Source organism: Sparassis crispa (assembly GCF_003851025.1).
Source record: "Sparassis crispa DNA, contig_000008F, whole genome shotgun sequence".
Taxonomy (NCBI): domain Eukaryota; kingdom Fungi; phylum Basidiomycota; class Agaricomycetes; order Polyporales; family Sparassidaceae; genus Sparassis; species Sparassis crispa.
In genome coordinates this window covers 1,524,224-1,536,320 of record NW_020939755.1, presented here as the reverse complement: position 1 = coordinate 1,536,320, position 12,097 = coordinate 1,524,224, and the positions used below count along the sequence as shown (strand labels likewise).

Genomic DNA, 12,097 nt, shown 5'->3' with positions numbered 1-12,097 from the left:
CGAATCTGATCCTCAAAAGGCAGTCATATGCTCATCTTGCCTGCTGCTCTCTGCCGGATTCTGCCTCTGAGGCCCGTGAAATGCCTTGTGCAGCGGTCTAACTTGTCTACAACCCAGCCTAGAGTTGCGACAATATTCTACTTGAAATTTGGCCGGCACATCACTACCATGGAAGTACATTCTCCGGAATTATCCAGCGGAACTAGCCCGAGTCTTAAAAGACCACGGGAGGACGATAACTCTCCTTCTGCCAGTACTTCCAAGCGCGTCAAAATCGACCCCGAGCCTACCACTGGGAGCGGTGAGGCCGTTGCTGAGCCCGTAGACCTGGAACATAGAAAGAAAAGCGCGGGAGAGGCAGAGGTCGCCCCGCACCGGGATGACGACAAGGGTGGGAGGCAGAGGAAGGGCAAGGCGAAGGAGAAGAGGGACTCGAGGCGAGGGACGCGCAATGAAACTGCTGCTGAGCACCGCGACAACGGGGAGCCTAAGGCTGCCCGGTTGCCCAAGGCAAAGTCTGCAATGCTCATCGGATTCTGCGGTTCCGGATATCAAGGCATGCAGATGTACGTCCACACATTCTCTCCCTCACTATATGCGCATGGCAGATTATCTGGCAGGCAGTACGAAGCGCATGTGAAGACGATTGAGGGTACATTGTTCGATGCCCTCGTCAGAATAGGTGCAGTGTCGAAAGACAACGCGGATGACCACGCGAAAGTGAGTGTGTTCTGACATCTCACAACGAAGAGGTACAGCTTACCGACACCTCGATCAGGTCGCTCTTCACCGAGCTGCTCGCACCGATGCTGGCGTGCACGCCGCAGGTAATCTGGTGTCGCTCAAGCTCATCACCGAGATTCCAGGGGTACCTGATTTCGTGGCTCGCGTAAATGAGGAGCTACCACCAGAAATCCGACTATGGAGTGTCGTGCGTCATGTATTGTATCGGTACCTAAAATCCTCACTCAGCTTCCATTGGTTTTACAGTCGCGCGTACAACGCTCATTTGATGCGAGGGCGTCCGTACACAGTCTCTTCAATTCTATCGGGACGTTCTGACTTGTACGCATTGCAGGTTGTGTGATAGCCGCAAATACACCTATTTCTTTCCCAGCTACATGCTGGTTCCTCCAAAACCTGGCTGTGGCCTCGAGAGAACACTCAGGGAACACGGTTACGATGAACCTTTGCATCCTTTCTGGGCAGAAGCTGGTTCAGAATCGACTGTCGAGGACGATCTGAGCAGAAAGCGCGCGTACAGGGTTCCCTCGGAGAAGGTAGATGAGCTTCGAGTCATGGCAAAGAAGTTCGAGGGAACACACAACTTTCACAACCTCACTATCGGGCGGGACTTTAATGATCGAAGCTGTCACAGACTAATGAAAAGTATCGAGGTATATCGTTCGGTGTATTCTAGCCAACATCTCTCACTTCAGCGAAAGGTCGCAGATCCTCAAGTGTACAATAATACGCAGTGGATCAGCGTGCTGTTCCACGGGCAAAGCTTCATGTTACATCAGGTAAACCCCCCAATGCAGGCGAAGATGCACACGCTGACAGAACAAATACGCAGATCGTGGGTATCCCGCTACTCGAATCATCATCTCGCTCACCGTAGACATCCAGCGCTTAATGATGTCTGTCTTGATCCTGTCATGCCACACAGGCACATCACCGCAGCTCATCGACGAGGTAAGCATGACTAGTGACGCGCAGTGAGCTCCAACACTGACTGCGCGCTCGCAGCTGTACGGACCTAGAAAGGTCCGCATCCCGAAAACGCCTGCGCTCGGTCTGCTCCTAGAGTACCCAATCTTTGGGTCGTACAACAAGCGGATCGCAGCAGCGAATGAGGGCGTGCAGCAGTCCGACCCTGCTTACCGGCCGCCCATCGATTTTGAGATCCACCGCGAGGCCCTCGATCGGTTCAAGCAGGAGCATATTTATTCCCGCATGCGGAGCATAGAGGAGCAGGAAGGAATGTGAGTGCCATCGACCTTCCTTCTTCACCCAACTTTGAGTCTGAACTTCCTCTGGTTGCAAGGTTTGATGCGTGGATCCGTCATATAGATGGATACGCCGGGGACGACTTCCTCTACCTCAATCCGAAGGGGATTATCCCTGCCGCGGCGGTGCTCAAGAAGGGCGAACAGAGGAGCAATCCTTTCAAGGAAAAGAGACGATTCGACTCTACTGTGGCTACTGTGGATTCGAGTGGGGAAGCAGCTATTGAGGAGCGAGAAGAGGAGGAGGACGCGAAGGTGGTGTTAGACCATAGGAAGCTTGCGGATATGGAAGGCTAAGCTTGCGTTGTCTCCCTGACTAGCAGCGGACGCATGCTGGAGGCGAGAAAGCGGCCCTCTTCGTCATTGCGTCGCTGCAGCATGCTATAAGTATGATATATCTATATTCACCCAATATTTCCCCCTCTCTCCGATGCTCTGCTGGTATTCGACTACATCGTGTAGGGCGGCGCCCGCCATCCCGCTATTCAGAAAGGTTCAATGTGCGCGACTTGGCCGCAGTCCCTTTAGATTGAGTATTCGCTTCCAGCTCCCTCACAGGGGGGGATAATCGTATGTGTTTGTCTGCAATATGATGGGAGATTTTCCTGCCGGACAACTTACCATTGTTCGTGATACTGATTATGCTGATGATACGGCTAGCTCTGCTAACGATATGACATGCATGACCAGTTTAGCTAACGATGTCTCCGGTACTTGGGACATAGAGTGCGTGACATATCTATCCGCTCTCGTGTGGTGCTGACGATATACACGCCTTGATTCGTAGAAATATTGACCGATATTGGGCCAATTGTGGGCGAACCCTCGTCAGAAGCACGCTAAACGTTGAACGTTGAAATATGAAATGTCAAACTGTACTGACAGCATCATGGCACAGTACTTCCTTGGCGTACGTGCCCATTTTGGCATTCGAGTCGATGTTCCTCCCTTTGCAAATTTGGGAAGTCGGGTTACATATCTACCTTCCTGACAGTAGAAATAGAGCTCCGACCAAGCTGTGAACTTTTCCCCCGGCGATGGCGACGTCGTCACCCAGGCTGTAAGGCCTCCATGTCGTCCGCTTCATACGCTCAATCCAGTTCCGCTCCCACCAGAATCTGGTGGGGCAACGGCTTCTTCTTTATATTGATACATGTAGCCACTGTGGTAGGCGTGATCTGGTATCCCATTTATGCTGTTTCCCGGGCCAGTATTGTTATGGCTGTCGTTCTCTGGCAGTTGGCTTCACTCGGGTGAGGAGAGAAAATATGGTGCTTGTCTCGGAATCGCTACTGACAAACATATTCAGCATAACTGTTGGATATCATCGACTGTATTCTCACCGTGCGTTTCAAGCAAGCGCTGGTGTAAAATTACTGGCCGCGCTTCTTGGTGCCAGTGCCTTCCAGGGATCCATCAAGGCGAGTGTTCGCACTGTATCATTACAGTCATCATTCTTATTACCTGCGTGATTTGAACAGTGGTGGTGAGTATTTAGATCAAGCTGCTTGTGTCTCACATGTCTTCCTTATTACTTGAATTTATTTCGAAGGTGTTTGAGACATCGATTGCATCATGTAAGCTTCTTCCTTCAAAATCACTTGTGCGCAGAGACCGAACTAGCTCGACAGCGTTTTACGGATGATCCTGTACATGACCCGTATGTCCCCTTGTCGTACGTCAATGTCTCAGCTCATATAATTTTGTCTGGCGATGCAGCTACGCCGCGACACGCGGTTTGCTCTGGTCTCATATGGGGTGGATCTTCTTCCAATCTCACTATACGCGACTAGACAGGATAGAGAAGTCAGACCTTGAGAGAGATCCGAGTGCGCCCCTTTAACATATCGCAGTGTTTTTCTCTCGCTCATGGTGTCTGAACAGTTGTGAACTTTCAGCATCGGTATTATGGTAATACTTCGTGTGACTTGACCCGAAACGTGACTCTCATCTTGGACATGCTAGTACCACTTGCGGTGTCCCTCGGTCTGATATTGCCTCCAGTCCTTGGGACACTCTGGGGTGATCCATACGGCGCGTTTGTCTGGGGAGGCTTGGTGGCGAGATTGTTCAGTAGGTTGTCTGTAACCGTGTGCGTGCAGAGTAACATCGATGAGTTTCTATTTGACCAGTCTGGCATTGCACCTTCCTCATCAACTCGTGAGGCTTTCATGCTATTCTTGATAGTTTCGGTGTAAAACTGACATGGAGATACCAGTCTCGCTCATTGGGAGGGTCTTCAACCCTACTCTGATGACAACACTTCCAAGACTAACCTGGTACTGCGCATATTATGTGGCTGTGATCAACTGTAATGGTATCATCTAGATCCTTGCTCTACTCACCTGTGGCGAAGGCAATCATAACTTTGTACGTCTCCGACAGTTTCCTACTTCTTGCTTACTACTTGTGTTCTCTGTGGTGACCTGCCACGCCTTAGCATGTGAGATTACTTGTTGTCTACCCTGTACGAACGTTCACACTTGGTCAACGATTTGCAGCATGCCTTCCCGCACGACTATCGCTCCGGACCTGCTCCGTTTGACTGGGATCCGTCGAAGTGGGTTATCCTGCTCATCCATCGACTCGGATTCATCTATGGCCTCCGAATCGCCCGCGAGGAAGACATTCAGGCTGCCAAGGCTCACATGATACGCCAGGAAACGCATACCACCGTGCGCCAGTTATCTCTGCCAACACAGGATGCAGCTGGAGGCAATGAAGACGAAGACAAGTGGTCCGGCGAAGCGTGGACGTGGGACGATGTGAACCAGTACGTCTTGGCGAGGAGGGGAACAGGTGCATGCATGGTCGTTATTGACGGCTACGTCGTGGATGTGACGGGATACCTTGGAGAGCATGTGCGTTCATACTTTTCTGCGCCTAATGGGTTGCTCACTTATTTGTCTCGACAGCCGGGCGGGGCTGCATTCCTGCGCCGCTACTCTGTAAGCGCAATCAAAAAGGGGGGGTGCGACAAAGAGACAGCTGCACAGAGCATTCAGGACTTGACGGGCACGGACACGGAAAGCGCTAATTGGGCCTTCCATGGAGGTATGAACAAGCATTCACACGCTGCGAAGAGGCGCATGCGCGAGCTCAGAGTGGCTAGAATCTCGGATTCCATATGAAGAGCTGGGCAGCTACTAATGCAAGATTAATGGACATGCTGGCGCGGCTAGAAGAGATAGATTGGTAGAAGTGTTAGAGGGAGATAATACATTATTTTCGTGCTTGTGTACACTGTAAATGCAACAATGTGTGACGTCAGTGATACGCTGCACCTCAAATGTAATAGCGATATCGCTCTTTGATACACCACGAAGGTATCCCTATCAGCCAAGAAGCAGAGACCCGTGCAGCATTCGACCGTAGCAGGGTAGCAAACCAAGTCGGCTTCGAAAAGTAAAAGCAACCCACATAACTATCTGCGGATCATGTAGGTGCCATACCTTTGTACAGGTTGAAGCCCTGGCAGGTATGGTGGTGCACACCATTGACAGCTGCCTCGAAGTAGCCAACGCAACATCACTATGACTGGAACTTCCTGGTCGTCTGAATCTCGTCCAGAAGTTGTTGTAATCTGTCATCATCAAGCTTCACAAGACTGAAGAAATAACTTCGATATGAATCTCGACGCATCATGGCAACAGACGATAACCTCACCTTGGTATCACGCTCTTCGCCTCCTCAGCATTCGCCGGACACAGATTGGCAATTTGTGCAGTCTCAAACTGCGTCAACGCAGGTTCCCTCCGTAGAATCCTATTACGAGGGTGAACACAACATGGGACAAGGAAGAAAGGAAACTCACTCCCGGACTGCACTCGCGGAATCGGTCGTGTTAAATTTGGCAAAGGTTTTCACATATTCAAGAGTCTTATTGTATACGCTATAATGCGCGTCAGTCAAAATAATTTATGTGGTTGGGGTCCTACAGACGCAGTATCTGGTGCATCCTTGTCGCGGTTTTCAAGGAGATACTTCACCTCTGAGATCAACAGGCAGCCGGCATTGTTGAACTCTGATAAAAAAGAATGAGTTTTACGAAACAGAAATTTTCACAGAAATAATACCGGGGCCGAGTTTCAATGAAGCGGCATCCTCTTCTTCAGTCTGTGGTCTGTGTCGCAGGCGCGGTGTGGCCATTGCTGTGACAGAAAAGGACAAGTCGGTTGTTTACGCTTGTTGGCCAAAGGCTTTAGAAAGTAACAGGCACAAACAACCTTCCCTAGCCATCCGCTGCTGACAAACGGCGAAGCGTGGTTTCCGCGCACCAACCAGATATATACCCCTCCCACCCTTTACTCGGTACTCTTCTCGTCCAATTGACTCCTACAATCACGGCGACTCTGAGGTGTACGAAATGGTGCAGACGTACGGCGCAGTGCGTGCCCACAGCAATGGTGTAGACATAGAACGTAGAGATGGCGCTAGAGAAGGGGATGCCCTCCTTGGTACAGAAGCGAGTCCGAAGCCTCTGCATGACGGACAGGCGTCGTTGGCAAGCTCTATTGGTAATCTTGCGAATACCATTATCGGCAGCGGTGAGTGAATCGCACCTGACAGCGCCATTTGTGCTGACATGGGAATACTTTCTAAAAGGAATGCTCACCTTTCCATTGGTTAGTAGTGGAATGAATGATACAGTTACCTGGAATTTGACCGCTCGTATGGTTTGCCTCGTAGGCAATGGCATCCTCCGGTATTATACCAGGCATGATTACCTGCCTCTTCTCTGGAGGAGTCGCGGCGTTCGGTCTATACCTACTATCCCTATGCGCGGTCAAGGCACCACATCGCAGGGCGTCTTTTTTTACCGTCTCGGAGATTACGTTTCCTCGTGCGGCCATTTTCTTCGACGCTGCTATAGCCGTCAAGTGCTTTGGTGTCTCGATTAGGTTAGTTGTCGTGCATGTGTTTTCTGCAGGCCGGTAGAGGTGCTGACCTTTGTCTAGCTATCTCATCATCATCAAGTCTCTCCTTCCCAACGTCTTAGCTGCTTTCTATCATGATCTCGCTTCAACCAACCCTCCTTTATGGTCACAGTACGGGCGCAACTGGCTGTTCATCATCATGGCCATACTTGCCCCACTGTCGTTCCTTCGGAAACTAGACAGCCTTCGGCATACGAGCTATATCGCTCTGTTTTCCGTGGGTGGGTCCTCGTTGTTTTACTGCGTCGCAGTGCGTTACGCTAACAGTCTGGCACAGCATATCTGGTGGTGGTGGTGGTGGTGTGTTATTTCTTCCCGCTTGAAGGTACCCCTCCTCCGGGAGAAATCCACCTCGTGCACTTCACACCGAACTTCGTTTCAACGTTCCCGGTACAAGTCTTTGCGTACACATGTGCGCAAAATGTAGGTTACCTTTTTTGATTGTGTGATGAATATCGAATTGACGGGTCACTTTTCCCCAGTTATTCCCCATATACAATGAGATATCCGCCAACACTCAAGATCGCATGAATATTGTCATCGGTACTTCTATTGGTTCAGCGAGCTTAATATATGAGATAATAGCTATCTTCGGCTATCTGACATTCGGCTCGAAGGTATATTCGTTGTTTTACACCAAACTGGCTGCATTCTTACATCATGATTACTAGGTTGGCGCCAACATAATTGCCATGTACCCATCGACCTCCCTATTTATCGCCATCGGGCAGCTAGCCATCGCCATTTTAGTGATGTTCTCATATCCACTGCAGGTACATCCATGCCGCAACTGCCTGGATAAGGTGTTCCACTGGGGGCACGCGCAGAAACAGCTGACGGAACTCGAGGACGATGAAGTGGAGGACGAGTATGGAGACTCCGAGATGAGTCCACTGAAACACACTCTGCTGACCGTTGCCATCGTTGCGAGTGGGTTTTCCATTGCTTATTTTGTGGACGATCTGCAGATGGGTACGTGTCTGTCCTAGTGCGCCTTACCTTATTGCAGCGTGTTAACATGCTCCTGTTTTACCTGGTAGTGCTGTCATTCGTGGGTTCTACCGGATCAACGACAATTTCCTTCATCCTGCCCGGTTTCTTCTACTGGAAGGTGAGCAAGTTCCGGTTTATCTCGTTGCGGCGCTCGCATGGCCGTCAGGACTGACGCGATCTTTATTTCGTTCAGCTCACACAGAACGATCCAGGTGCGAACAAGCTCATGACAAGAGCGGCCCTTGGGCTGGCCATCTATGGAATTTTTATCTTCGTATTCTGGTGGGTATTTCGTCCTGGATGTTGTTATGCGTGACGCTGACTGGGCGGGCCTGGGCTTGCAGCCTGAGTTTTAACATCTATCAAGTTATGACAGTAACTCAGTCTGTACATTAAATATATAAAGAGCCGCTTGCTGGGACAGTATATGATTTCTGGACTGTGTAATCTCCTCGGGGCCTGAGCACTGGAGTGGCGGTGAACAATGATGATGATCCGAGAGACTGATGCCGAGGCAGAGGCAGATTGGCAAAGGAGGATTGTGAACGTGACGACGTTACGGGTGTATAGGCGCCCTGGCACTTTGTTGTCGACGCTTGCCTTCCTACTTACCCTCAGACCTGATGTACCCATCCTCTCATTCCCCTCCCAAAGTCTCGTTTTCGTTCTCTAATCCGCTCGTCTAACGCTCGATTCATGTCTGTTGGTGCGTATTAGCCACTCTTACTTCCCACGAGGCGTTTTGGCGAGCCAAAGTCTTCAATTTGTCGCCGCGGCTGAGACCTTGCCTCCTTGTCTGTTTGATCATTTTAGATTCACCCACGCAGCTGCTTTCCTCTTCGCAACCGACGTACCCGTCGCCGCCTCTTTCTCCTACCTATCCGCAGCTCTCTCAGATGGCTACTGCAGCTATAAGCCGTGGCACCGCCACAAGTGCTGCGAGTACCAGTGCGAGCTCGAGTGCTCCAGAGATATACTCTAGACGACCTCTCTCTGCAGATTCGATCACGGTATCACCTTCGCTGGACTCCGTTCTGGTATTGTCGCCTCGCAGTGCACCGCCCGATGCGCTTACCAGCATGGCTAATACCGGGGACGTCACATCCAACAGTAACAGCCCTGATCCTGACCCGCAGATCATTGAGGCTCTGCGGAGCAAGGACAGGATATATGTCTTAAAGCTGGGGGAGATGATGGAAGGTCTCATCACTGAACGCAGGTGTGTATGTGTTACTTATATAGTGCCCCACATCACACGACACGTTACCCTACCGTACGACGAGGCAGTGGGGATGACCGTCCTCTTCTTCACATGATCTCTCCATGATATTGTTGTTGATTCTGATGACGCTACTTCAAGATTACGGATTGACCTCAATCCAACGACGTCCTACCAGCGCATGCTAGTCTACAGATGTTCAACTTACTATAAGCTGTCCCCCGAGACCGATGGTTCGTCGAAGAACATTTTCGTATACTACCGAGCAGAAAGCAAGATGTAAGCGCATATCTCTACGCCTGTCTCCTCCTTCTCAAACTTCTTCAGACCTGCCCGGAGAATTAGCGAACTTGTTCCACCAGAGGAGTCCGCGCAGCCTGCATTCAAGATCATGCGAAGGGGTGTACATGGTGGTGCGAGAGGCAGACATACATCACAAACGGGTTCCATTGGAGGAGAAGATGCCGACCTCTCCGATGTTGAACCGTCCGAGACAGGAAGCGTCGGTGGTCGCAGCAACGCAACGGCGGGCAGCAAAAAGTTTATGACTTTGGAGGAACGTGAAGCTGCGTATAATGAAGCGCGTTCCCGGATTTTTATGGGTTTCGAAGAAAAGGAAAAGGACATGAGCGCCAACTCTTCGACTTTCAGTCTTAACTCTGGCTCCGCGTCCACTAGTGGTGGTTGCGGTGGTAGCATCAGCGATCTGGACGATTCCGCCAGCTCTGTTCCTACTGAGAGCGAGTGGTCAGGACCAGTCACGCGAGAACAGTGGGATGGACGGCGTTCAGGGGGTTCATCTTCGCGGTCACGAACATCATACAACAATGGATCTGGCAGCTCGCGAAATTCGCGAGCCACCTCGCCCTCGTTTACTTACGCAAGCTTATACGAGCCTCCAGTTGATCTCTCTCAATACGTTCCACAGCCTCCTCCAGGGTATATCGCTCACTACATTTACCCATACTCGAATGGTCCTGGACAGCCGGCAGGCGCACCTTATCTGGCGCCGTATTCCTATTACATGCCGTATGGGTATCCGCATCCTGCTGCAATACCTCCTCATCCGGATTCCGCTGCTACAGCAGTCACCGACGGCCTGTATCCTCCACCGCAACAGATGCCTCCCCATGGGTCCTATGTGAATCCGTACATGTGGGCTCACTCTTCCCCTGGACAGCCACCACAGCATCCCCCACATATGCAGCAGAGCACAACAAATATGCCTTCAGCTGCCCCCGTCTCGTCAGTTTCGCCACACCCATCTCCCTCTCATCCACAAAATTTTCCCACATATGCCCCTCATTATAACCCATACCCGATGCATGGCTACCCGTCCTCATCATCCTTCCAACAGGGTATGGCTTCCTCTTCCATGACACCCTCACCACACATACAGGGTCAACCGCTGTATATGCCCGAGTATGCGAGCCCTTTACCAATGGGACATTCAACTGGGAATGGAATGGAGAACGCCGGCAACCATAGTCGTGCGTCTTCCAGGAGCAGCGGCCACGGCAGCAAGAGGGGTGTACCCAGGCGTACTCCGTGGAGCTATGGTCCTGGCGCAGGTAGCGGCGGGTATACGTACAATCTGACTGGCCTCGGTGGAGGGATAGGAGGGACTGAAGTTGTTGGTCCACGGCTAAGCTCCAGGAGAATCTCGAGTAGCAGCGGAAGCACAGGGACAAGAACCCCAGGAGACGAGGCGTCGTCCACTGCGGTGAGTAACATTCCATGAGTCTTGTATATGCTCGGTTCCGTTTCGATGAGTCATGTTGACCGATGTTTTGTGTGTATGATTGACGCCTGTTCCTCACTCGCGTCTATCATTTTATTTCTCGTCGTTTCATAGTCGTCCTCTACCAATTCCTCATCGTCGCGGCAGACGTTCACTTCAACATCCTCCAAGCACCCCTTGCCCGCCCGGCCAGACTGGGCAGTCGGCCTGAAGCCACAACCCATTCTGCACCAGCCCCGGCACCACGATCACATCACTCCAAACTCACGCACGATGTCCCCGCGGATCGGTGGGCAGGCGCACCTCGGCCCCCCGCACCAGGCGCAGCCCGTTCTGCATTCGAACGACTTCCCCCCACTGTCTTCCGCCCCAGAACGGCGGACACCTGTCATCGGCGGCGCGTGGACGAACACATCGTCAATGCGCTCTATCCTCTCCCCGGGGCCTCAGGGCACAATGAATCCGCAGGGCACTGCGCTTGTGCACTATCCGAACATGAACACGAACGTCAACGCGAATATGACCGCGAACCAGAGCCCACCTGGTTTGGGAGCGAACGGCCTTGCGCAGGTAGAGGAGCAGGAGTCAGGGTTCGAGCGCCCGCCGCCGCGGGGCAGCGCAGAGCTGTTCAACCCCAAGGGCGGGAACCGGTCTGTGCATGAGCGTACAAGCAAAGCGGACGCTAGGGAGCTGGTTCGGGTGGGAAGCAAGCCACGGGCAGAGGGCATACTCGCGGACCGGCTGGACGCGATGACACTTGATGGGCTTCCTCAGGCGTTAAACAAGGACGGCGGCGCGCCAGCAGTCGCGGAGGTAGGGACGGTCAACGTTGGCTGCTCATAGCACTTCTTGTTTCCGTCCGCGGTATCCGTTCCGCTTGGGGAGCGTTGTCCTGTGTCATCTCGCACTTGTCGTTCTGGCTGTCGCATTAGTTGTCTGGCTGGTTGACGTACTACTTTTCACTGGTGCGTCGTGCGGCTTTGCTCTGCATCCTTTGTTGTATTCGCATATCTTGAGAATAGCGTAGAGATTCGATCTGTCATAATGTGATTGTGGTCTGCGGACTCTCAGCACTTGGTTTCCGTCGATGATTCAGAGCCTGCATTCGACAATGCAACCAAGTCCAGGCAGCAAGCAGCGCATATGCATGCAGTACCTCAGTACACGGGTGACGTTCACGCGCGCTGCTGCTACTACT

At 51.9% G+C, this 12,097-nt stretch overlaps 5 protein-coding genes across 5 annotated transcripts; 4 read left to right on the top strand and 1 right to left on the bottom strand.

Annotated features, from left to right (window-relative positions):
* Positions 1-168: 168 nt before the first annotated feature.
* On the top strand, positions 169-2,306 carry SCP_0905310 (tRNA pseudouridine synthase 1; the record flags this gene model as incomplete). Its single annotated transcript, XM_027761763.1, has 10 exons — positions 169-566; positions 621-720; positions 779-931; positions 991-1,022; positions 1,079-1,397; positions 1,446-1,523; positions 1,577-1,579; positions 1,630-1,695; positions 1,750-1,985; positions 2,048-2,306. The coding sequence occupies 10 exons, from the start codon at positions 169-171 to the stop codon at positions 2,304-2,306; spliced, it is 1,644 nt and encodes a 547-aa protein (XP_027617564.1).
* Positions 2,307-3,227: 921 nt separating this feature from the next.
* SCP_0905300 (Acyl-CoA desaturase) lies at positions 3,228-5,140 on the top strand (the record flags this gene model as incomplete). The annotated part of the gene is made up of 13 exons (XM_027761762.1): positions 3,228-3,262; positions 3,319-3,430; positions 3,491-3,495; positions 3,562-3,586; positions 3,641-3,669; positions 3,729-3,838; positions 3,894-3,920; positions 3,975-4,082; positions 4,142-4,169; positions 4,228-4,288; positions 4,338-4,379; positions 4,511-4,870; positions 4,925-5,140. 13 exons carry the CDS (start codon positions 3,228-3,230, stop codon positions 5,138-5,140), a joined length of 1,158 nt encoding a protein of 385 aa, XP_027617563.1.
* Positions 5,141-5,540: 400 nt separating this feature from the next.
* Positions 5,541-6,158, bottom strand: SCP_0905290 (DNA-directed RNA polymerase II subunit rpb4; the record flags this gene model as incomplete). Its single annotated transcript, XM_027761761.1, has 5 exons — positions 5,541-5,616; positions 5,676-5,774; positions 5,824-5,901; positions 5,952-6,033; positions 6,086-6,158. 5 exons carry the CDS (start codon positions 6,156-6,158, stop codon positions 5,541-5,543), a joined length of 408 nt encoding a protein of 135 aa, XP_027617562.1.
* A 217-nt stretch (positions 6,159-6,375) lies between these two features.
* SCP_0905280 (Vacuolar amino acid transporter 5) lies at positions 6,376-8,335 on the top strand (the record flags this gene model as incomplete). The annotated part of the gene is made up of 10 exons (XM_027761760.1): positions 6,376-6,556; positions 6,615-6,634; positions 6,699-6,910; positions 6,968-7,167; positions 7,224-7,369; positions 7,429-7,563; positions 7,618-7,918; positions 7,987-8,057; positions 8,133-8,221; positions 8,284-8,335. The coding sequence occupies 10 exons, from the start codon at positions 6,376-6,378 to the stop codon at positions 8,333-8,335; spliced, it is 1,407 nt and encodes a 468-aa protein (XP_027617561.1).
* Positions 8,336-8,635: 300 nt separating this feature from the next.
* SCP_0905270 (hypothetical protein) lies at positions 8,636-11,742 on the top strand (the record flags this gene model as incomplete). Its single annotated transcript, XM_027761759.1, has 5 exons — positions 8,636-8,645; positions 8,753-9,158; positions 9,300-9,437; positions 9,486-10,881; positions 11,014-11,742. 5 exons carry the CDS (start codon positions 8,636-8,638, stop codon positions 11,740-11,742), a joined length of 2,679 nt encoding a protein of 892 aa, XP_027617560.1.
* Positions 11,743-12,097: the final 355 nt, after the last annotated feature.